This window comes from Tiliqua scincoides, chromosome 1 (genome assembly GCF_035046505.1).
Source record: "Tiliqua scincoides isolate rTilSci1 chromosome 1, rTilSci1.hap2, whole genome shotgun sequence".
NCBI classification, from domain to species: Eukaryota; Metazoa; Chordata; class Lepidosauria; order Squamata; family Scincidae; genus Tiliqua; species Tiliqua scincoides.
This window is the reverse complement of record NC_089821.1, coordinates 49,968,721-49,994,954: the sequence shown is the minus strand read 5'-3', so window position 1 is coordinate 49,994,954 and position 26,234 is coordinate 49,968,721. Positions and strand designations below refer to the sequence as shown.

At 44.0% G+C, this 26,234-nt stretch overlaps 1 protein-coding gene across 1 annotated transcript in view; it reads left to right on the top strand.

Moving 5' to 3' along the window:
• The first annotated feature begins 19,305 nt into the window (after window positions 1–19,305).
• RRAS2 (RAS related 2) overlaps window positions 19,306–26,234 on the top strand; it is a 50,017-nt gene continuing 43,088 nt past the window's right edge. Inside the window, exon 1 of the mRNA XM_066640229.1 lies at window positions 19,306–19,579. Coding sequence (XP_066496326.1) covers window positions 19,475–19,579 — 105 coding nt within the window. The 5' untranslated portion in view covers window positions 19,306–19,474. The remainder of the gene's footprint in view (window positions 19,580–26,234) is intronic.

Sequence of the window (26,234 nt, the reverse complement as noted above, 5' to 3'; positions counted from 1 at the left end):
AACAGTGGGAAAGGAGTTGTACAGTGATAGGTCTTGAACATTTCCGATGTAACCTGTTGAGATCAATGAGGAGTGGTGATATTTGCAATTCTCCCAAGGACTCATTATCTTCTTAAGCATGTGGAGTGAGCACAAGAATAGATTACATAGTCAATGACTAGTTTCCTTTACAGCTGTTCCAAAAGACAGCAGGCTGTATCATGAAGTGGGGTCACCATTGCAAGCAGTGAGCAACTGATCCCATTCCAGTGGAGTTTCCATGCCCTCCCAGCACAGTAAGTCAGGGCCGGGGGTGGGAGAGGGCAAAATAGGGAGGAGGTGGAACGGGCCTGGAACTGAATTGTATTGGCAGCAGTGGCACTGCAACTATCCCTTCCCCCTTCCAGGCCTCAATCCACCTTTCTAGGTTTACTTGAACTTACACTACTCCAATCACTGGTGCAGGTCTGAGTAGAGTTACAGCACTGGAGGTTTATCCCTGGGTAAGGAATGAAGTACACGCAACTTGACCCAGCAAAAATAGTATGGTTTCGTATCAATTAGTCTGCCTAGGATTGCCAGCAATGGCATATTCTCCCTCTTTGGGACACCATATCCTCAGCCTTTTCTGTTTACAGCATAACAAGAAGTCTTCCTATTTCCCACAGTGGTCAATCAAAAAATGCCTCCAGGAAACCTGCAAGGCAGGCAGCAGCCTTCCCTCATGACATGATGTGGTAGGTCATGTTCTATTATGTTAGAACTTGTGCAGTGCAGCATACTAGAGTACAGAATGGTAAGAACAACCTCACTGAAAAAATGTGCGCTTAGAAAGTTAGGGGACTTGCTTGATTTCAACTAAAACCCTTAGCAATATTAAAAACCCACAAGTTAAATTTCTCTGTCGCCTCTAGGCCTCAAGCGCAGGCACACTCATTAAATGAGCTCTGGCTTCCTCATTTCCTAATGCGCTCATTCGTTAATGAATACTGTGGTTTCCTTAATTGTGTTTATGCTGTCCTGGATCATTATAGGGTCACTAGATTGAATTCTTTCCCATGGGTATACACTAGCTGTTGTAGCTCATTTCACAACATAGTAGTTATTGGAGGAAATGCAGGTTGCAATTTCTCAGAGCAATATAATTTAATTTAAATTAATTTTCAGTTGCATTGGGGGGAGGATCCCACATATGTACCTATAACATTATGTTTACTTTTGTCCATTATTTTAAGAGACAGGGAGTTCATTGATTGCTGCCTGTTACTTCACCCAGACATCTCACTGAACTCTCACCTCCCACAATCAGGTTTATTTCTAATACTCCCTGCATGTTAGCATAGTGGAGGTGGGATCAGGAACAACCTTATTTTTGCAAGGACATCTTTGGCAGATATGAGTTTTGCAAGTAGCACCACTACCCCCAGAGACTGCAGCAGTGCACAGCTTACCCCACAGCTGGTGTTTCATTCAGCTTCCTATTCCTCCTCCTCCCCTAAGCTGTGCCTCTTTGGAAGGAACAAGAAGCTGCACAGGACCATATTACATGCTGATGCACCACTGCCCCAGCCATCTCTACTTCCAGCACATTTCGGCCAGCTGAGGTAGCGCCATGTGGTCACCACAGCAGTGGGGCCAAGTACCATACTGTGTGATGTACCACTATTGGAACTGGTAGCCGTGGTTGAAAGCACTGCTTAGGAGCATCAGTTTCAGTTCATTGTTTCCACACTCAGTCTGGTTAATATGATGCCTCGCTTATGTTAATAGGATATTAAAGCATGCACATAACCGTCATCTATTGAAACCCAAAGGACTTCCAAGTGCTTAACTCTGAGTTGAATCCTGAGAAAATGTTGTTATACAAACTCCTTATTTTGGGGCAAGGTGATTGAGTGGGTGGTGGCAACTCTAGACGGTCCTGGATGACTCTGATTATCTGGATCACTTTCAATCTGGCTCTAGGCTGGGTTTTGGTATGGAGACAGACTTGGTTGCCTTGGTGGATTACTTACTCTGGGGACTGAACAAGGGAGTTGGTATTGCTGGATCTTTCAGTGGTTTTCAACACCATCAACCATGGTTTCCTTGGCCAATTAGCCAGGTTGGGGGCACTGTCTTGTGGTTCCACTCCTACTTTGTAAAGGTCCCTAAAGGTGGTGCTGGAGAATGCCTGTTCGACATCCTGGCCCTTGTGGGGTGCCACAGGGCTCAATCTTGTCCCCCATGCTATGTAATGCAAAAGATATCCAGGTATTTGGAGTAGGGTGCTATCAGTATGTGGATGACACCCAGGTCAAGCCACCAGAGGTGGTTGGTGATCTGGATGAGGATAAAGAAGACAGATGTTTTCCTGGTTCAGAAATCTATGATGGCCCAGATATTGGGCCATTGTCGTGCTTTGAATGGGGTTACATTCCCTCTGAAGGAACAGGCTTGGGGTTTCTCCTGGACTCTCAGCTGCTCCTGGATATCCAGGTGATGGGTGTGGCCAGAGCGGGGGAGGACCCTTGCCCAGCTTCAGCTGGTGCCTCAGCTGCAGTAAAAACAGAATTGTGTGGACCTGATCCAATCCATGCTAACATCAAGGTTAGACTATTGTTACACATTCTACATGGGGCTGCCCTTGAAGACAGTTCGGAAATTTCAATTAATGCAGAACATAGGGGGTTGTGTGGTTACAGAAAGTTAGCAATTCAGCTCTGCTGGACTGCTGCTCAGGTGACTGCACTAGCCTCTGCTTCATTCTGGGCCCAATTCAAGGTGCTTGTCTAGACCTTTAAGGCCCTATATAACTTGGGACCAGCATATTTGAGAGACCACCTTCTTCCATATAATCCAGTTCACCCTCTCTGGTAGTCAGAGAAGACCTGTTTAGATATGTCATGGCTTAAAGAGGTGGGAGGGACAATGGCAGGAAATAGGGACTTCAGTAATGGCATCCACTTTATGGAATTCCTTCCCCTTAGATTTATGAATTGCTCCCTCTTTAGAAGCCTTCTGGTAGGGCCTTAAAACATTTCTTTTCAGACTAGCCCTCTGATTTTACTGGGATTAACTATTCTCAGGCTTGGTCACCCTCTAGCCACTTGTGATATCACAAGATTTTAGCAGCTGCCAGTAAGCCCTTAATGAGTGCCACTACAGATTTTTCATACCAGGAATGTCAACATGACACCCCAGTCTGCTCTGTTTTTATGTAATGATACAAAGAGGTAAAAAGCAGAACAGTGTGCACCCCCCACTTGTCAATCAAAGCAGCTGCTTCATGGTCTTCAGAGGGAAGACCAATCTTGCTGATAATCTGACTTTAGCTTTATGTAAGTATAGCCAGCTCAACGTTGACACAGAGACCTCCCTCGCCACCTGAATCACACCTCAAATGTCTGAGGAATCAGGGAAGAGGTTCCTGTAGCAAACGTGTTAATCAATGAATTATGGTCTTCAGAAAGGAAATGGAATTGTGGTATAAGGCAAGATTACTCACTTTCATTGCTTCTGTTGAATTTTTACATTAAACCTTTGGCCTTTGGGCTGATATATCATGTACAACTTTAAAAATGATTAAGCTAAAATATGGTTATGCACAAAGTTTGGTATTTATAATATGTGAACAAAAAAATGTGCTGTTATGAAAATATTGCAAGATTATAGCCAAGTTCTAGTTATAATTAGGAAAGTGGAGGCAGATATGAAAAAACAGGCAATCTTGCAGTTATTTTGGGCTGACAGAATCACATCTGTAAAACCGAAAGTGTTGCCCCAGTTTTTGTGCTTTGGGTCTCCCACCAATGGTTAAATAAAATTCGGGCTGGAATTAATATATTTATTTGGAATTTCAAGTCTCTTGTGTGAAGTAAAAAGTTCTGCAACAATATGGGTCCCAAGGCCAAATATCTTTTCCTTCTCTTTCAAAATACTACCAAGCTGTAATACTGGGCTTCTCTTTGAGTGATGAAGAGTGTGATCACATACCTCCCATTCCTCCTCCCAGCATGTGCTCTTTTCCCTCTCATTAATTGTGTGGTTCATTCAAATCACACAAAGCCTCCTAAATCTTTATTTTTAAAGTATGCTTTAAATAGATTTAAAGATAGTGCACGCAATTCAGAAACTGGCCCAGCTTGCCCAGAAGAGAAAAGGGGGTCCTGGACATGTGCCTGCCATGAATCTGCACATCTTTTATCCTGTGGGGAAAGTCAGTTAGAGGAAATATCTGAACTGATTCGTGAGGTAATAGAGTTGTATGCAAAGAAACTCAAGATTGACGGCTCACTCCTGTCTGCCATTTATTATGGCAGAACTTCCATTATCCTATTGTAAAAGGAGCAGCGCTGCCGTAAATGGCATGCAGAAGAAGCAAGGAGGAGCCACCAGCGGAAATGACTGGTAGCTTCCTGTGCATGGCAAATGCCTATTCAGGGCACACTCAATCAGATAAAGTGGTGGCAGCACTGAGCCATGCGTAGTTTTGGGGTGGGGGCTGAACTAGGGAGTGGTTTGAGGGCAAGAGAGGGAGGCCCTCCCCAGGGATCTGCATGCCAGATCGCTTTCCTGGCCTGGACCTGCCCTCTTCCTCTTCTTGGACTTATGCCAGAAAAATAGCTGGAATGAGTATGAGGCAACTAGAAGGCCTACTGAGAGGTATTTACCTCTCATTGGCTGCTTCCCCCCCGCCCCCATAGTATGCAGTGAGCACTCTATTGGTGTGGCTGCATGCTATGGAATGGTGGGAATAGGATTGAGCTATTAGTTCATTGAAATTATTGGGACATAAATTAATCCCAAAGACATATTGATTTCAGTGGTGCTTAGTGGTTACGAAGGACTCAATTCTAATGGATTCGCACCAGCCTGGCCCCGGCATGCAGTGTTGCAAATGTGCCATAAGGCATGCCTGTATTACCGCTGGGCTGGCACTGGCTCAGTGTGAGCCCATGTTGAGCCAGTGCCAGGTGGAGGACCGATGAATACCCCCTGGAGCTCCGGGCAAGTGCCAGGGAGTAGAGTGGTAAGTCAGGGTGTGGGGGGAGGTGTGGCAGGGGAGGAAGAGGGAAGGGAGCGGGGTGGAGATGGCAGCAGGCCCTGCCACCTGATGCTTGAAGTAGCAAGCCAAGTGCTGTCCCCTTACCCAATGATATGCCAGCTTCTGATCCCCGCCCTCTCCAGTGTTGTAGTTCAGTACTCCCCTCCCTCCACATTTCCTCTTCCTTTCTTTCCCCTACTTCCTTTTCAATCCAGAGAGTAGAAGGAGAATGAGGAGCAGTGGAAGCAAGAAGACAGATAGAGAAGGCTGTTTCCCATCATTCTGATACCCAACATGACTGCTTTAGTTGGCCTCATGGATGGGCCGGCCCTAATATTAAATACTGTATTTTGTCAGCTTCAAATAATATGAAGCCTCTTTCCCATTATCCTCCTCTGACTGGATGTTGCCAACAAAAAATGAAGCCAGTTGGCCTCGGGAAACAATCAGTTAAGAGTGGTCCTGGTGCCTGAAGGGGACTTCTCATTTTTAGATTTTTATGATTCATTATGACTCAAAGGCAAACCTTCCACTACTGAAATAAAAAAGTTGCACTTGCTATTTCAGTAGAGGGTCTTGCCCAGATGACAGAACATTTCTCATGAACCACTACCATCCGGTGAGCATATAATACGTGAGCAGGTCTTAATGGGATAGACAGGCAAATGAGGATGGGGGCTCAACAGAATCCAGTCATGGGGGGCTTTCAGAATTGATCAAGCCAGGCACTAGTCAAAAGTCCACACGCATCAGAGGATCCACTTGGCCAGATAACTCCTGAACCTACAGTGCTGACGGAAGTTATAGTGCCAAATGTATCATCTAGGGAAAGGGGGTAACATGGTGGGTCCAGTGCAGGGTTTTATGCCAGACCACCCAGTACTGCAGTCCAGAATCTCTAAAATAGCAGAAGATTTCAAGTGCACTATAGGTGGGTAGATAAAAGGTGTATTAGACCCACTTTAAAAAAAGAGAAACCAAGAGGGAAGACCGACATGCATGTAATGTATTGCTCCCTTATTTCTAGATGTCTTTAAAGGGGATTTGGGCAGAATTATGGAGGAAAAGTCCATCACAGTTTACAAGCCATGATGACTATGTGCAACCTCCAGGTGTTAGAGGTAGCCTACCTCTGAATGTCAGATGCAACGGAGTGGCAGCAGGATACCAGTATAATTGCCTTGTGTGTTCCCTGAGGAATCTCACCGGCCACTGTGAGATATAGGAAGCTGATGGACCTTTGGCCTGGTCCAGCAGGGCTCTGCTGACATTTTCTTTCTCACACCCTTGTCCCGTCTCTCCCCCCCCTCCCCCGTGCACATGCAAAAGTTCAAAACCAATTTTAGGTAGAAATCAAAATTCTAGCTAAATCAGTAACAGAACATCTAGTGTATTTCTGGAGTACAACCTGATTCAATTTTGATTGTCGAACAGATAAGTGTTTCATTCCCAAAGATCCTTTATAAGCGGTTGTTTTCTTCATTAACACAGTATTCTGTATTCACATCACCAGGCTTCTATTGGCGGTAAGTGATCCTGTGCCCAGTTTTCTGCCACTAAAAGCCTAGTTGCCATAAGCATTTTAGGAACAAGGTACTTGAATTCCTTTTTTTGACATGTCTCTGCAGGCATCCTAAAAAGACAGTATGGGGACCAAAAGTTAATTGTTTTAGTACAGAATAAAGTTTATTTCTGTCTTTAAAAAATCTGAGGACATTCCCACCAAATATGATGAAATGTACTTATATTAAGACAACATTAACACGCATTTTATGTCAATCCAAACATGTTTTTTTTTTTCATCCTCTGGTATATAAGTAATATCTATACAGCATCTTTAATAAGTTTTCTCTTGACCCAGTATCAACCATTTATTAAGTCAAAGCCATTACTTATTAGAAACATTAGTATTGAACTCTCCCTTCCCAGTTCTCTTGAATAGTCAGTGAATATTCAGTTCTGGGCTGTCTACCAATTGTAGTTTTATTCAGCTGAGACAAAAGCTTTTTATGATTATTAGAGAGTAATAATCTCTCAAAAGAGGTCAAAGGTCTATAAATGTCATGAGTCAGAGAGACTTCTTGTGAATATGCTGAAGACACTAAAAAGCCATGCACTAGAAACCATTTGCGTCAGCTGCGCAAATGATAGAATTGTGCCATGTTTGAAATCCATGAATTATATCCAAAATAATGAACAGCCTTATCCTGTGCTGCCCAGGGCTGCAGCAGTGCTGAAATGGTGACCACTGCATCCCATGGGGCTAAAAAGCAGCACCAGGTTTACTCAGGATAAGGGAGCTTACACACTCTTAGCCCGCGTAATACCCAGGTGGCCCCAATGGGTCTCCTTTGATCTGTACCCACTAATGAGTGGGCACAGATTTGTGGAGATCAGTGTCAGGTCTCCCAGGCCAGGAGAGGATTAGGATATGGTCATGGGTCAGCCCTATATATAGCACTTTCTGAGCATGCAAAGTGCTTTAGATGTATTGTCTCTACAACAAAGCTTACAAGGTATTAGAGCCTAATCCTGCTCAGCCTGATCCAATGGCCCATGTTGTGCTGAAAAGTGTGACATGGAGTGCCTTCAGTCTGCACCAGCAAAATAGCCAGCGCAGACTGGAGGACACACATTGCTGAGCCTGCAGTCTTACCCAGCGGAAGGGAGCGAATGTCCCCTTCCCCTGAGGAAACTCTAGCAGCTGCTGCAGCACTCATAGGATTCGGCAGTAGCCATTTTGGCACCACTGCTCCTCTGGGTGCCGGGCAGCTCAGGATTAGGCTGTTATTTGCTTCATATTATATCTGGAAGCTGAGGCTGCAAGTGGATTGCCCGAGGCCTCCTAATGAGTTTTTGCAGGGGGACAATTAGAACCTGGGAAGTCTTGTTTCGCACTAAGGAGTTCTAATTCCTTTCTGTCAAAAGAACATTCTCACTTTTTGCCAAGTTTAAGAACTAGCATTTTTACTAGGACTAAGTCAAAGGTGATGGAGGTGATGGGCTTTTTCATGAAACCATTCATTGCCCCTTGCCTTCGCAGTTGTACAATGAATTTTGCTAGCATCACAGAGAAACATCTGACAACCCTTTTGTTTGTGCAGCATGTTGGAAAGCTGCATGGGAGACAGCTCCACCACAGCATCTCCATGGTAAGTAAAAGAGCCAAAGAAAAGAAGGTGCAAGATGCTTTGGAGGAAGGAAAAGAATAGTAACTCCACCAAGGAACACTTAGTGTCCCCCTTGTCACTGCTGCTGCTCTAATAATAATACGCGTAATAATAATAACAACTTTATTTTTACCCCGCCTTTCTCCCCGAAGGGACTCAAGGCGGCTTACAACAGGTTAAAACAGATTAAAAACATTATTTAAAAACAGATAAAAGCATATTAACACATATCATAAAAACAGTAGTCAGATAAAAAGTAGTAAAAAGGTAAAAAGAGCATAGAGCAGCAAGTCATAAAAGAATCAGACCTGTAAAAAATTAAAATATGTTGAAAAGATGTTAAAAAAGCCGAGAAGTCAGAAGGCTTGTTTAAACAGGAGGGTCTTCAGGCCTCACCGAAAGGTCTCAAGAGAGGGAGCCATTCTTAAGTCAAGGGGAAGGGAATTCCATAGCGTTGGTGCCACTACTGAAAGGTCCTATTTCTAGCCGCCGCCCCACATACCTCCCTCCCTGCTCTAGGCCTTGCTTGTGGTCTGTGTGGAACTGGACAGAGAACAACCCTTCTTCTGTGGATGCCAGAAAGCTTCCTGGAGTGATGAGATAAGGGAGAGGCAGACAGAGATGGAGGTAGTGATGAATAATGGAAAACACCTGCAAAAGTTATGTGACAGGATGCTCGTTGACAGTGGTGACTAGGAAAGAGCACCTTCATCTCAGTGCTTTTCCATTTTGTTTGCCAGGCAAACAAACTGGATGTGAACTGACTTATTTGTCCCCCTACAAGTGTCAAGAGTTGTCCTCCCCATTTTTCACTTGTTCTGCCATTAACTTTGTTCAAACAACAGGAATCCTCTTTGTGTAAACCAGGGGTGTCCAAACTTTTTGGCAGGAGGGCCAAATAATCTCTCTGACACTGTGTCAGGGGTGGGGGGGGGGAAAGAATCAATTTACATTTCAAATTTGAATAAATGTATGTAAATGAATATATTAGAGATGGAACTTACATGAACGAATGAAGGTCTTGCAATAGGTCAAGGCCTATAAAATCCCTTGCACAAAGCAAGGCCAGCCTTTCCTTTGCTGCCACTGCTGCACCACAGATGTGAAACAGCAAGCAGTGGAGAGAGCCCTCGTCCCACAGCTCACATGAGAGGTCGAACAGTTGGCCGACTGCTGAGAGCGGTTGCATCAGGCCAGTGCAGGCTCCAGCAGTCTCTTGAGGGCCAGAGGGTCATTGGAGACTGGGGGCTCCCTGAGGGCCGGATTGGGAGTCCTCAAACGCCGCAAGTGGCCCTCAGGCCGGGGTTTGGGCACCCCTGGTGGAAACTGAATGAGCTGTCAACCCAAAGTTGTGCTCCCCCCATACACACATTGTAGGCACTTTCAAACACATATCTGCAGTGTGCTGAGGTGCATTCAACTGTATGTGCATGGGCAGCATTCCATAAAATCTGAAGCCCTCTTTTACATGGTTCCCAGTCACGTGGATAATAAGTATACACAAGTATATGCATATTTGCAGATGTGCATTGAAGGGAACAATCCTAACCCACTTTCCAGCAGTGACATAAGGGCAACGCAGCTTCAAGGCAAGGGAACAAACATTTCCTTACTTTGTGGAGGCCTCTGTGAGTGCCACCCAACTGCAGGATGCAGCACACATCCCATCGGCACTGCTATGCCAGTGCTGGAAAGTTGGTTAGGATTAGGATTGAGTCCCTTCGGGGAGAAAGGCGGGGTAAAAATAAAGTTATTATTATTATTATTATTATTATTATTATTATTATTATTATTATTATTATTATTAATCCTGGTTAGGATTAGGGTCTAAACACATGTAAGGATGGTGGCAGAGACTGTGTTCTAGACGTGTGGAAATGAGTCTTGTCATCTAAACAGAGCTACTGTTCCATCAGTATATGGGTCATGCTACCAAGTGTCCTGCCAATACCATACTAACTTTAAGTAGCTGTACATTCATTATACTGACAATATTTTCTTCTGCTTGCGCTGGAGGGTCTAGTAATGATTCTACCCTTGCAAGTGAGCATGGCTCAAGGATGGGATTCCACTATAAAACTGCTAGATTTCAATTTTCCAAATGCTGAGGACCCATTCCATACACAAATATCCCAAACATTGGTGATAAAGTGTTTACACTTTATAAAGTGTTTATTCTTTATCACCCTCTAAGAATTCCATAGTCCTGTTGGTCTTCACCACAAAGGGTTGTGAGACTAAGGGCGCAATCCTAACCCCTTATGTCAGTGCTTTCCAGCACTGCTTTCCAACACTGACATAAGGGCAATGCAGCTCTGAGGTAAGGGAATAAACATTCCCTTACTTTGAGGAGGCCTCCGTGAGTGACACCCAACTGCAGGATGGTTAGGTTTGCGCCCTAAACAGTATACCAAATGAAGAGCTACACCTCACAATTTCAGATAGCAGGACATGTCTAAACATTGGCATATGGGACATTTCTCATGAATCAATATAGCTTGTATAAAAGAAGAGTAGTTTCTACACACATTTTTGAGACATCCATCACACCCTTTCTTAGGATGGCAGAAATACTTATACATTCCCCAAAAGAAGGAACAAAGATTACCTATAATCAGTCAAGAGTAATCTCAGTGAAACAAGCAACATCCTAAATGTGTGATGGATTTTCACCCTTAAGATTTAAGAAAATTTCTCCAACAAAAATCCCACTGATATGAATGGTAATGGGTATCACATCAGTTTCAATTGGGTTTCCATAGAATTTCACAATAATGCTTTAAGACCCTGCAATTTGCCCAGAAGAAACATTGCTTGTTTATTGACTCAGCTTTCTGAGATCTCACCTGACCATGACTCAGAGGTCCTGACTGTAAACTGTATTTCATAGTTCGCAGTTTAAACCTTAACAACATTAGGGACTGGCTTGACATTTATAGGGATTCTGACTCATGTGATAATTTAACTTTTTTTTTTTTTAAGTGCATGCAATCAAAAGGAGTGGAGGAGAAACCATATATGTTGGAATAGTGATGCCTGATGGTAATTAAGGGAAACTGGTGCACAAGGCTGCATTTCTCAGTAAGCTTATTCTAGGATAGTCCCATAGATGTCAATGAGATTTGTAGGTTGCATCCACTGGCAGCCATACAAACAAATTAGTTCAATTTCTGTGACCATTTGTAGATCAGAGGTGAGCAGACTTGTGTGGCTTGCTTAGCTCAGAATAAAAGAACAAGGGGCCTCTCTGAGCACACAATCAGCCCCAGATTTATTTTGAATACAAGGACTGAGCTGAAAGCCCTTTCACACAAAAATCCAGTCCTGGGTTCCCCTTCCTCTCACTCCCTTTGTTTTGCCTAATGGAGGGGAGAGATTTGTTGTTGTTGCTATTGTTAAACAATTCCGAGTCAGACACTCTTGGTCTCCTGCAAATTATGCAGGTATCAGTAGATTCCAATCTACTTTCTGTCCTTACTTCCCCCAAATACCCCCCCCCCACACACACACAGATGACTGCTGTTCTTCCACCTGTGCCACTTTGACACTCTCCAGTAGTCATAAACAACTCTCTTGCTGACCCTTAGGCTGGAAAAACCCTCTCAGAACACCCCCCCCTTCTCTCCAATCCTCAAAACACCCCTTTTTTTAGATGGAGGTTTTTAGATTCACACCTCAGTCCTTATCCCAATAAAATAAAATCCAAGCACATGTAACTGCATTTGCTAACAGTATTCATTCATTCATTCATTCATTCATTCCGCACCAACAGTGCAAATGGCACCTTCACAGAATCACATGGACAGGTTCTTGGACAACGGGGAAGCAAAAGAGATGGAGGGAGGGAGAGGCAAATGTAGGGAAATATGGGCAAGTGCCATTACAACTACTTAAGTCTTTGTTACCTCTGGGAATAAGGATTAAGAGGATAAGTCAGAGGTCATACAGAAAAAGTGGGTTTTCAGGATGATTTTATGGAAGAGAGCAGTGACTCCTATACTTGCACTATTGGTTGGGTTTTTATAGGTTGTTTTTTTTTTTTTAACCTCTGATCCCTCCCTTTCTGTATTACCTCCCCTTGTAAAACAGTAGGCTGCAAGCTCCTTAGGAGCATTGATTTGTCCTTGTGCACCATGTGCTGATGGTGCTGTCTATGTAAATGAACAAGCATTTTATCTAGTGAACAAAGTACAATTAGAATCTATTCAGTAGAATAAACTATATATTTGCTAGTTAGGAAGACAAATAACTGATTGAGCAACCATACTTATGACTAGATCTGTTGCAGATGCACATAACAAACAGGTTCTGTGGACAGCTAACAAATCATAGAACAGGAAAGGACCAGGGGCTTATCATACCTGAAAAGCCTTACCTTTTCAGTAGAGGTTCATGAGCCTGAAAATTAGCTGAACTCATGGCAAAGGAGTGAATCCACTAGTAGTTGCTGTATGGCTATCTTCACCTTGTGGATAGATCAGTGTCTGATGACTTGAGTTTTTTAAAAAAATGTTTACATCACCACACACTGAAAATGGACCTGGTTGCTGTTAATGGAATCCATTATTAATGGAAGGAGTACCAGTGACCATTTTATTGAATCAAGGATGCCTAACAGCCTGATAAAATGTTTAAGGTTTTCTTAGAAAACTTACACATGGATTGCGAGTGCAGGCCAAAGGACAATGAATAAGCAGATTCTAATTGGCTCTTTGGGATGCTGGTGATGATGTTTTGGCAGAAGCCTCTTGCCATGCTCCAACATTCTGAGGCCTGTCTTGGGTCTGCCTTGGAAACAGTACTTGTTGCTGACTCCCTACCATTCCTCCACAATATATATATATACATTTGTAGATTTAAAAAATATATATTTACAAATATCTTTGCAAATCCCCTGTGTTACCACCACCACAGGAAACTGATCTTTCAGAAGATGAACTTTTGCTCTTTTTCTTCCTTATTTTAACCCCTGCCTATCCAAAACAGAGCTATTTGCAAATATTTCTTTCACCTACAAGTGCTTCAAGTTCTGAGTAACTGATCTCTCAAGCAAAATAATCGATCTAAATTAAGTAAATGTGCCTTTTCTCTTGTTTATCTATATTAATAAATTCTATCTTATTTGAAAAGGTCAGTCTTCTGGTTACTGGAAGTCTTATTTAGAGGTACAGTACTGTACTTTGAGGATGTTCATTCCTCTCTCAATTATCCCCAAACTGTCAGACACTGTTAAATTTGACTTCTCACTCTAGAAATATTTCTAATCTCCCCAATTTGTGTCTGGGCAGGGCAGATTAGGACCTGAGTATGCATGTATGACACATGTAAGGAATAGGGGTGTGTGTATATATGAGAATCAGCAGTGTTGGTAACAATGGTATATCCAAAGGTCCTCTCTAAAATATGTGTGTGCCATATTTATTACCCACAACTGCCAGAAGAACAGGTGGTGTAGATAGCCACCGTAGGACCCAATCCTATCCAATTTTCCAGCACCGGTGCAGACACAATGCAACCCCAAAGTAAAGGAACACATGTTCGCATGCCTTAAGGAGGCCTCTGTGATTGCTGCCCCACCACAAGATGCAGTACATGCCCCACTGGCACAGTTGCACCGGCACTGGAAAATTGGATAGGATTGGGTCCTTAAGGGGGTAATATATGAAGGAACCACTTCTTAAATGGTGCCCCAATTTGCTGCCTGAAGCAGGGGCTTCACCCTTACTCATGAAAGGGCCGCCCCTGACAATGTATTGTGCATTTCCCTGTGCAGCCATGAGAAGAGAACTCCATGAAGGAATCGTGCAGGTACAAAAACTCAGGTACAATCTTCAAAAGAAGAGAAATGATCAGTTAAAACAATTATGCTAACAGATGCCATCTACTGCTATTTCTGTACTAAGTTGAATCAGGAGACTTTCTGCTCGGTATGTGGGAGAGATTTAGAAATGGAAAGTACAATTAATCATACAGATAATTTTATTTCTGACTAGTGAGCTATGTCTGCACTGTGATATTCTACATCTACAGGGATTTGGAAAAGCACCTTTACTCTGAGGCTGTGTAATAATAGGATGTTCAGATGATTGAATTAGGTGGAGCTGAAGCAGCCTTTCATTTCAGATATGTGAAATTGGTGGTCTCACCCATAAGTTCATAAATCTCTACCTCAATTGTTAGTACCAGTGAGTTCAGTTTTTGTTATCTGAAAGCTCAGGTCCCAGGGCAGCCCTAGACATTCCTTCTTGCTCCTGCCTTCTGTGAACAATGGAAGAAGCTAAGAAATTTTTGAAAGATCATTTCCTTTAGACTACCTGAGAGCCCTAGAGATGGTATACTATTGCCATTAGCAGTTTATTGACAAATATAGGGGAGGTGCCTTCTGTTATATAGTGGGTCCATGCAAATAAAGGAAGCCATAAGTCTGGGCCAGTCAGTTATGCAGGATTTCGATCCTGCATAACTTGCATACATAACACCGTCCATGGATCCTGTACCATGGTTTTGCTTATCCGCGAGTCCACAGATGCAGACCCCCCCCATGAAACCTTTGAAGGTAAGGACAGCTGCACTCAATGGCTTCCTCAGCCCTCATAATTCCTTTTAAAGGCATTAAAATGTCACTTCCGGTTTTACGGAAAAACTGGTAGCAGCTTTTTTTTTTACCTAAACAGCCATTTTGAAACCTGAAAGGATGAACACAGCCTCTGTGGGGCTCAGAACAGCCTCTGGATTGTAGGGGGCGTCTCCAGTATTCACTGTTTCAGGTATCCATGGGGGTTCCGGAACAGAGCTCCCGTGAATACTAGGGCATGCCTGAATATACTCAGCAGCTGACGTGTACACAGGCAGAAAGCATTAGTCCCAAAGCAGCATGTGGCCCAAAATAACCACAACACCCTTGAAGTCTTACAATCAACAGCAGTGCCAGGTTGCTGGGTGCCTTGGGGCAAAGCTCTGCACTGGTCTCCACATAGTGCCTGTGCCTTCCTCCCTGCAGGCACCTTGGGTGCTACCAATGCCACTAGTACTGAAGGTTCAGGCAGGCCTGGTCAGATGGGTCCTTAAGGACGTGGCACTGCTTTTAAAACAAGTGTAATGTGCACATGGGGAAAATCCATTATGCATGCAGGGATCAAGTGATACAGCTTAGTGGAATGGCATACAGGAAAGAAGGAAGTAAGGTCAAAGAGGTAAGAACAAATAACTTTTATTGTGGGGACCCTCAGATAAACTTAGGCGGGTGTCTGACTATAGTTTTGTCTGATTTTACCCGAGGCCAGATCCTGAAAAATAACCTACCACTAATTGTTAACTAAGAACTGTAGTCTCTAATTTAGTAAAAACATAGTCAAAGATCATAAGATACATTTTTATTTTTTTTTAAATTCTGGTCTTCACCACCTTTTTGTAAACACTATCAGAGTAAGTGCACTGTAAACTACATACCAGTAAAACAGTGGTTCCCAACTTGGTATTCACGTACTCTTAGGGACACTCAACAGGACCTTTAGGGGTACTTGAAAAAGAATGGCAGAAAAAGGCAAGACGTGCTCCAGAATGCCTTGCAAGGCAGGAAGGGAGGTAGCTAGTTGGCTGTGAAAGCCCCACCAATAGCTAGTTTTTGGTCATCAATTCATGTATGAGTATGATTGAAAACCAGCACAGTAAAAAAGCTGAAACATGATTTGGAAAGTGATCAATCACCCAGAATTTCTCAGCACACTTCTGGTGCAAAACAGTGCAAAGGGAGAGTCTTCTGTTCCGCAAACAGATAAAAAGAGAAAACACTGTGATGAATACATGAAGTCTGGATTTTCATAGAGAGGAGATGAGGGCTTGTATTATTACAAACATTTTGCTAATATGAAGGGTACAATTTATTATTGCCAAGGGATATGCAAGTGAAAAAGGTTGGGAACCACTGCAGGAGATCCATGAATCAAATCCACCTTTAAGGTGGACATGAGGAGAACCATGAATCAAAGATACCTTTAAGGTGTCTGGTGTGTTAAGCCAGAAGCTCTACATACAACATACAACCCATAACACATAACTGAGAGTGTACAATTCAATTCACAGCAGAGAGATGAGATATTTGCAGCCCTTTTTACTCAGAAGTAGACCCACTGCTTCACATGGGTGTTATTCAGAATTAATGGTGTACTGAATTGTAGCCTGGGAAGGAGGGTCCCATCCGGGTGTTTCCAAAAACAGACCTGCTTTGCAAGCATTTGCCAAGCAGAACCAGAACCAGGCTGCAGCAGAAGAAAGGAGAATAAAAGGTTAACTTTAGCTGGAATGTCCCTGGAAAGTAACTATAGCAACTAAGGAGGTGCCTGCCTGGGCTGAGCAACAGCTCAGCTGAGAAACAAACTGTTCAGAGTTGAAAGGCTCTGCCCTCTGATTGACCCGGAGAGCAGGCCAAGTGAGAATTGGAGCTTGATTACTTGGCAAAAATTTCAGCTACTATAGGCATCTAAGATAATTCTTCCCCTCCCCCACAGTGTCAGAGAGATGATGTGGCCCTCCAGCCAAAAACTTTGGACACCCCTGTACTAGACTAATCACTCTGTCAAGAAAGGAGATGCTATGAACCTGACATGACTTGTTCTTGAAAAACCCAAGCTATATCTTGTATTTTCTAAGTGCCCAAAGACATTCTACTTAATAACCTGCTCCAGGATCTTTTCAGGAACAGGTATTGACTTCAAGCTGACTGGGCAGTTGTTTCCTGGATTTGCCTCCATCCCCCCCATTAAAGACAGGAACATTTGTTTGTCTCCAGTTGTCAGGTACCTCAAGGAGTACTTAAAGATTACAGACAGTGGCTTTAGGTCTATCTGGTCCTGGAGCCTTAAATTCATTAAAGTAACTATCTACTACTAGTAACGTAGTCTGTTTACCTATCTTTCTCCACCTCCCTTTATTGATGCAACCACTATTGGCTTGGGCCACCTTTCCCTTGTGAGAGAAGATCAAAGCAAAATTAGCATTTCAGTCTTCTCTTCATTGCCTGTTATCATTACTTCCCTTCTCTTTCTGTTCAAATGTTTGGTGCTGCTTGCAATGACCACCTGCTGGAAAGGGAAAGAAGAAGCAAGGCTCTCTCCTTCCCCTTAAGAAGTGGTCTACTACACTGTTAAGAGCTGGCAGCACTGACCATCTGTTCCCAGGCATGTGCTGCTGGAGTGGGTGTGCACTCACCTGGAGTGCTGCATGTATGTTCCTCCACCAAAAGCCTTTGACATTTTTAGCAAGGGGGATCTGTGACTGAAAACTAGTTTCTGTTAATGGGTTGCCCTTGCTGAGACAGACACTTCTCTGTTTTGTTCTAGTGGCTTGGAATGGCTCCAAGAGGGAGGGGCCACTTATTTATTTTTCACATTTTTATACCATCCTTCCTACAAAGAGCTCAGGGTGGTGTACACAGCTGCTCCCCTGCTTTTTGTCCTCACAACTCTGTGAGGTAGGTGAGGCTGAGAGAAGGTGACTGACCCAAGGTCACCCAGGAAGCTTCATGGCTGAGGGGGGATTTGAACCTGGATCTTCCAGGTCTAAGTCGACCTCCTAAACCACTACACCACCCTGGCTTTCGGACATCCTGGTGAGGCATTGTGCAAAACTTGGTGCTTTGCAACCCCTCTAGCTATGCTACTGGCTCCAACTCTGACGGTAAAATAGGTCAGGTCTTTGTTTTCACCCCACTAGAAGACCACAAATAGATATAAATCTGAGCTTCTTGCAGGAAGGACTAACACAGCTGTAACAGCTAAAAAAAATAAGTTTTTCATATGTTCCAGGGTTGTATCCTTGCTGACAAAGCAAAACTTCCCTGGTGGGCCATGATTCAAATTAAGCCCTGCAAAAAGGTTTGTTTTCCTTTGAAGTATTATGTTTTCCTTTGTAAGCCTGTGCCCTTTGCTTTAAAGCTTTAAAGCAAAGGTCACACTCTCAACCCAGATCTTGGGCACATCAGTTCCTTGATCTCAATGGGCAGGGACCCCTGTGTGACCAAGGTGTGTACAGTCCTGTCCCATAATATGAGGCTTGCTACTTAAGAACATAAGAAGAGTCCTGCTGGATCAGCGCAAAGGCCCATCTAGTCCAGCTTCCTGTATGTCACAGTGGCCCACCAGATGCCTCAGGGAGAAACCTGCATCCTGGTGCCTCCCCTTGCATCTGGCATTCTGATGTAGCCCACTTCTGCAATCAGGAGGTTGCACATACACATCATGGCTTATAACCTGTGATGAACTTTCCCTCCAGAAATTTGTCCAATCCCCTTTTAAAGGCATCTAGGCCGGGTGCCATCACCACATCCTGTGGCAAAGAGTTCCATAGACTAAAGAAATATTTTCATTTCTCTGTCATAACTCTCCCAACACTCAGTTTTAGTGGATGTTCCCTGGTTCTGGTAACATGACTTCACTGGAGTCTGGGTTGCATCCCCAAGTGTTTCAGGACCCAATCCTATCCAACTTTCCAGCACTAGTGCAGCTGCAATGCAGCCCTGAGGTAAGGGAAGAAATGTTCCCCTAACTTGAGGAGGTGGCTGTGACTGCTCCCCACCACAGGATGCAATGTATATGCCATTGGCACAGTTGCACTGGCGCTGCAAAATTGGATAGGATTCCTCCCTTAGGCTGCTATCCTGTGCACATTTCCATGATAATAAGTCCCACTGAACTCAGCTGGGCTTCCTTCTGATTACAGGCTGGGGCTCTATAGGTCACAATCCTAGCCACACTTTCCTGGGGGTAAGCACCATGGACTGTAGTGGGGCTTACTTCTGAGTAGACACGCATAGGATGGGGCTTCAAGGCTGCAATCCTAGCCACACTTTCCTGGGAGTAAGCCCCATTGACCATTACGGGGCTGACTTCCGAGTAGACCTGCACAGGCTCCTACTCCTCGTCCCGGGGAGAAGGTCTTTCAGAGCTCGCGCTCCCGCCCCTTGTGCCAACAGCGTCTGAAGGACTCCCAGACAGGAGCTGTGCTGGGCGCGCGTCGTGGGAGGAACCCCCAGTAACGGGAGCGCCACTCGCGGGGACGCGCAGGCCCCGCCCCTGCTGAATATTCATGTATTTGCATGCCGGCCCCTCCCCCGCGGCCATTTGTAGCCGGAGTGGCTGCGGAGCTTCCACTGCGCCGAGGCGCCTGGCGCGGAGGGCGGCGGACGGGGTTCCCGGCAGGGTCCGCTCAGCGCGCGGCGGCCGGGCCTGTGGCGGCGGAGCGCAGAAGGAGGGACCCCGCTTGCCTCGCCCGGCCCGGCCTGGGCTGGGCTGGCTATTCCTCGATGGCCGCGGGCTGCCGGGACGGCCCGGGGCAGGAGAAGTACCGGCTGGTGGTGGTGGGCGGCGGCGGCGTGGGCAAGTCTGCGCTCACCATCCAGTTCATCCAGGTGAGGCCGGAGCCCCTCCTCTCTTCTCTTCTCCTCTCCTCGCTGCGCTGCCGGCGCCTGGGCGCGAGCCCCGGGCAGCTCGCGGGAGAGCCTGACCGGCGCGGGGGGAGACGGCTGCGGCGCTGCCGGGCCTGGAGGCGCGCCCTTGCCTGGGTTGAGGTCCGGGCGCTGGGTCGACCTCGAGCACCTTCCGAGCTCCGGGCGTGTCGTGCGAGCCTCTCGGCGAGGCGTCTGTCTGGGCGGCCCTGCCCGACGGGGGTCCCCGCCTTGGGCGCCGGGTTGCGCCAGGCGCGCTTCCTCGAGAGGAGAGCCCAACCCCATGCATGTCTACTCGGAATTAAGTCCCATTATAGTCAATGGCACTGACTCCCACGTAAGTGTGGATAGTGTTGTAGCCTTAGAGCCCAGTCCCATACATGTCTACTCGGAAGTAAGTCCCATTATAGTCAATGGGGCTTACCCCCACGTAAGTGTGGTTGCAGCCTTGGAGTCCAATCCTATGCATGTCTACGCAGGGGCTTACTCCCACTTGAGTGTGAGTAGGATTGTAGGTGCTTCGCTCCCTCCAGAGCAAGCACCCTTCAGCTCCTTGGTGCTGGCTGCAGGAGAAGAGCAGATGCTTTGGGTAGCCTGGGGCTCCAGGCGGTTCTGCTGGAGTGAGAGTCACCCTGGCATGGGCAGGGATGCCTTTCCAGGAATTTTGTTTGCAACAGGTCTGCCCTTCACGGCTGTCTGGAAGTCAGGGGTGCTGGCAGCCAGTGGAATCTGGTGTGCATGTCGACAGTGTTTGACTTTCCTGACAAAGTTGAGGAAACAAGGTTCTTCTACTCAGATGTAACATGTTAAAATTCCTCTCCCCTCCATTTTTGCCTGTGGCAGGGCAAGTGGGCAGATGCCTTGTGCAGTACCGCACCTCTTCCCTGCTTGAAGCCTCTCTTGCAGGAAGTATTTACTGCGATGAAATTCTCTGATAATAAATGCAGTTTGTGTATGAAAGCGTCAGTGTCGAAAAATGCCTGTGTGCAAAGCGCGGTTGTTGAACTGCGCCTTGGAGAAAGAGATAGCAGAAAACTGAGTAGCCAGCTGCCATTGGCTCTCAAGAGCTGGCAGTTCTGGACAAGGGACACATTCAGGTTTTGGGCTTCACTTGGGGGATCCAGTGGATCTTGAAAGGATTGACAGATATGGACCAGAATGGAAGTAAATGCAGGAGTTAAAAAAACAGTCATGATTCCTAATAAATTCTGAACTAGAGTTTCTTTTAGGGGGTATCCATGTACACAGCGTTTTGAGGCCTGAGAGAGCGCTAGATGCTGTACTTTCTGAAAGTTGCAGACACACTGAATTTAAGCTTAACTGACCACTTCCTTCACATTTATATGGCCAAGAGCCCAATTTTATGCATGTCTACTCTGAAGCAAGTCCCATTTTAGTCAGTGGGGCTTACTCCCACGTAAGTGTGGATAGGATTGCAGCTCAAGTCTCTGTGTCTGTTTGAACAATCTAGCCCAGAGGTGCAATTTTGCTGTAAAATTCTCTCATGCCTTTTTGTCAGGCTCTAAGTTTTGTGAGGTTTTTGTTTGATTTCTTGGCATCACAGTCCTGAATTGGGAACAGAGCAGTTTCCCTTGTGGACAGGTAGGCAGTATAAGACTGTTGGGGTTATGTTGTTGTAACTGAGAGGAAGAGGATAGTGGTGACGACTTGGTTGTGCTCATAAGTTGAATGTTTCAGCTTGGATGATCAGTATTGACATAACTGGCATTTAAGCTGTCATTTGGCTGTAGGGGTGTTACTTTGGCTTCAGTGGGGATTGTTCACACCTCTTGAGAATGATCTGTCTGTCTGCTTAGCAGGCTTGAGTAAAAATACTGTGTTATCTGCACTGTGTGTTGCTCATTTTGCATCAAGTGGTTGAGGGGAAAGCTTTTTTCTCTGTGCTTTTCTACACTGCTGCAGTGCTTCTGCATTGGAACAAAAAGTTAGTAGCATCTATCCTTGCTTCACTCTCTTCCTGATGCCAATTTCACTGTAGACTAAGTTTGCTCTTTAAAAAAAGACATCCACGGATTGGAGGCATAAAAAAGGTTTTCCCCTCCTGTACTAGCTCCCTGTGCAACAGCCTTATGACCAAGCCATCCTTTAACATATTACAGAAAATCTGGGCTAATGGAGAAGTTCTGCTAATATCTCTGACTTTCACCAGAATGTGATTGACTTGTTTGTTTTTAACATGCCTTGCTATCCAGGAGAAACTGAATAGATTGCTCTTGTCAGTAAGTCAAATAATGTGGATAAATGCAGAATATGGATTCAGATAGACTTTATTTCTCCATGTCTGCAATAAAGCAGTGTATAGCAAATCCCCATGTTAGGATTGCATACATATAAAATTTTTTTCAAAACATCTTTCATGAATCTTATCCCTAATTCTCAACAGCATTTGTTACTTGGATGAAGACTGATAACATTGGATAGTCTAAATCGGTGTTTCTCAAACTGTGGGTTGGGACCCACTAGGTGGGTCTCCATTCATTTCAATATTTTATTTTTAATAGATTAGACGTGATGCTCCTGTGGTATGTGACTGCATTTGGGGAAATGCCCCACTGCTGTGCTTTTAACAGGATACTAGGTATATCCTTTAAATAATGATAGTAAATTGGACTTGTGTCTGGGTAAGTGTGGGTAGGATTGTTAAAAATGTTCCTGCTTGATGATGTTATTTCCAGTCATGACATCACTTACAGTGTGTCCTGAAAGATTCTCATTCTAAAAAGTGGGTCTTGGTGGTAAAAGTTTGAGAACCACTGGTCTAAATGAAAAAGCAAATGGAGGGGAAGCAGGTTATAGAAGGAATTAAATTCCAGTTCACAACAGCTGTTGACTACTTTCTTGATTACCCCTTGCTGCTTTCTCCTAGTCAGTGAGCATATTCAAGGCACTTCTGCAACTCTATAGGAAGTTCAGTGGAATCCCAGTGCTGTTTTCTGCCCTGTGATCTGAAGAAGGGAGAAATATTTGATTGTATATTTCACATTGTAAAACATATTCCTAAACCTGTCCTTAGCCACTTACAGTTTGAAGGATTTAGAATAACTACTTTTAAAATGTGTCTGGTGATTCTTGTGTTCTGGCTCTTGTCTGATGTCATTTTGGATGCCAGACTAATAAAGCTGAAAATGAAAGCCCAAGTGGAGCCATAAAAGTATCCATTTACAGCGAGTCCTGCTTTGAGTTAAAGGACTGTTTATGGCTATCTATGCATAATGTTGGATTTGTTTATCAGTTTGAATCTCTGCTGTCTTCTGCTATTACATGGTAGTGAAGATCTGAATAGCTTGCCTTCTTTGAAATGCTGGGGTTAGAATAATTATTATCCTATTTTGTTAGGATTGCTGGTGAATCTTTGCCAATGGATGGAGATAATTAGTTTATCTCTGCATGGCTGAAGCTACAGTTCACAGATTACCATTCAGACGGTAGAGCTTCCATTAGCTGAGTACTGTCTGGATGCTGACTGTGACTGTTTGCATCCTGTTTGAATTCTAGAGGGGTGGCCATGTTAGCCTGTTGTAATAAGAACAATAGAACTCTGGACATCATAAAGATCTAGTAAACTTATTTGTGATAAAACTTTTGTAGGCTGGGGCCCAGACAGATGAATAGATTGTTCTCCTAAGGGCGTGCTTGTGTTTTTGTGGGGCTTTTTAACACACTGGGGCAAAAAAGACCAAGAATATATGAGATAGCAGGGTGATTGCAAGAGAGATTTCATGTGTTCTCTGCATACTGTGTAATGTTGAGCTTCAAATGCATCAGGGACAAAAGAGTAGCCATGTCTGCAGTCCTAGAATATAGCTCTTCAACAGTTCTGATGCACAAACTTAAATGGTATTGGCAGAAAGTCAACAGAAGAGTTATAGAACTATTGACCAGTACCAATTTAAGTTCTGCATGAGGAGAGAAAAGGACTTGAATGTATTCCTAAATGGAAAAGTCTTCTTTCTCCCATTTTCAATTAATGATGTAAATAATGCCAATTGCTTTCATTTGCTTTTTTTACTAATTTATTTGGTAGTATGGAATTTATAATCCTTATTCAATATTGTAGCAACAGAGGTTGATCTCAACTATATGGATCAGAAAATGGATTATGAGAAATGGTTGAAATGCTGGGGTGGTGACCTACTTGGTTATATCCAAGACGCTCCTTCTTGACACACTGGGGAAGAAAACGGGGATCCTTCTTGTGCCATGCATTGTATAAAAGAACCTAACTCTGTGAATAGTGTGTAGAAACTATGGCGTTTGCATAAACCTGCAAGCAAATAGCACTTCTAAGCAGTTACCTATACTTGTTGCTGGACCATTTAGGGCTGCCTCCCCAACCTTTTTGTCTGGCTGGGAGAGGCAGTGGTGTTAACGCTATAGTGGCACTCTGTACTAGGACAATTCCAACAAGAGTGTCATCTCCTGGACTTGGGAGCAATATGTGTAGGTGATAAGGCACCACAGACAGGCAAAGTGTATTTCAGTTGTGATTCTTGCTCACTTGAGGGTAAGAGGTGCTCATGCTGGACAACTACACCCAAGTCTTCCTTATGTTTGCTGTACTAACATTTCCCCTTTTACTGATCCCATGAAAAGTTGGACATAGAGATCAGTTGATTATATATTTTTAAAAGCATGCAAATTCTCTAAAAGAATGTGCATGTGCTTGTGTTATAAAATAAGCAATTTTAAAAATTGGTCATAAGGTCTCCATCCTGCAGTCTGAAGTTGTACAGTCTAGAAACAGTTTTTTGTTTTCCTCCTGTTTCAAGAACTAGGCTCCATAACATCTTCCTGATCCAGTTTCTCTGGCTCAATTCTGTAACATTTTGAAAGCCTATACGCTTATTCAGCTCTCTCAGAAAAACATATAATACTCTAGAGCAGGGGTGTCCAAACCCCAGCCCTGGGGCCATATGCAGCCCTTGAGGCCTCTCAATGTGGCCCTCAGGGAGACCGCAGTCTCCAATGAGCCTCTGGCCCTCTGGAGATTTGTTGGAGCCCGCACTGCCCCGATGCAACTGCTCTCAGCGTGAGGGTGACTGTTTGACCTCTCACGTGAGCTGTGGGATGAGGGCTTCCTCCACTGCTTGCTGTTTCACATCTGTGATGCAGTAGCAGCAGCAAAGGAAAGGCTAGCCTTGCTTTGTGCAAGGCCTTTTATAGATTCATTGAAGATTCATTCAAATAAGTTCATCTTTAATATATTCATTTATGTATAATTATGTAAATGTATTCAAATTTGAAATGTAAATTAATTCTTTTTTTCCCCAGCCCCTGACACAGTATTGGAGAGGATGTGGCCCTCCTGCCAAAAACTTTGGACACCCTTGCTCTAGAGCAGTGCTTTCTAAACTTTTTAGCACTTGGATCCACTTTTTGAAATGTACTGTGACCCACTAAACAAAAAAATCTAGAAAGAAATATTTTATTAATAATAATCAACTAATAAAAATTGGGGGTCTGTTCTCCCAAGGCTACTACAGATCTTATATATAGTATGTGTGTGTAGAGAGTTGCTATAGTCTGCCTAGAAACTGAGTTCAAGAACTGTTCTCCCAAACTTTTATAGTCATTCCAGGGTAACCAAAAGGCTGAATTTCTTTCTGAACTGGAGAGCAAGATCTGCAGTTAAGGACTTCCACGTCAGACAAAAAACTGAGACTGGATTCACACATGAGCTATGGCATGCCAATTATGAGAATCTGAAAATTTGGCATTTTAATTTAGGAGTATGATGATGACCTCATTCCACAGGTTAGTATTTCAGCCAACAATTTTATTCTGCAAAACGTGCAAGGGTACTTGCTAAGTTTTTCTTAAATTTTAAAAACTTTTTGTGACCCAAAAATCGGCCCATGACCCACTTGTGGGTCCTGACAATTTGGGAAATGCTGCTTTAAAGTGACAATTTTCAGTTTGCTTCATCTCAAGGCACAGGGACAAGGGACTAACTTTGTAAAAAAAACTGATGTGACTTGACAATTGATAAGGCTTACTGCTGTGCTAGTGGTGAGCTCATATTCCCCATGGCCCTACTAATAACTGACCCTCCCCCAAACTCCCGTGACACACCTGTGGACCATTTGCTGCCCACCAATATGCCATGGCACACTGGTTGAAAATGCCTGCTCTAGGAATGAGGTTGCTGTTGTGTTTTCATATACAACATTTAGAACATACCTTGGTATTTAAGCCATATTGTCCAAGTTGCTGCTGTACCAGTAAGACTCCTAATCTAGCCAATTACTTGCATTTTTCAAAGGTACATGTGATTTTCAGATTATCAGAGCAGCTGTCTACTACTGTCTACAAATAACCTACTGGATAGGTTATTTAGACTAAATTCATAACTGACTAGTTCTATAAGTAGATGAGGCAATGTGCCTTATTAGACTCTCTACTTGATCAACACAATCTCAAGTGCAATCATTGCTTTCTAGGTAGAAATGAGGAACAAATAAGCCATCCTTCCATGTTTATTTTTTGAAAAACAATGAAAATTATGTATTAGCATGGGCTTACAGTTCATATTTTGTGTATTACAGCATAGTTTATAATTCTTTCATGCAAATGTCATACTGTAGTATACTTAAATCTT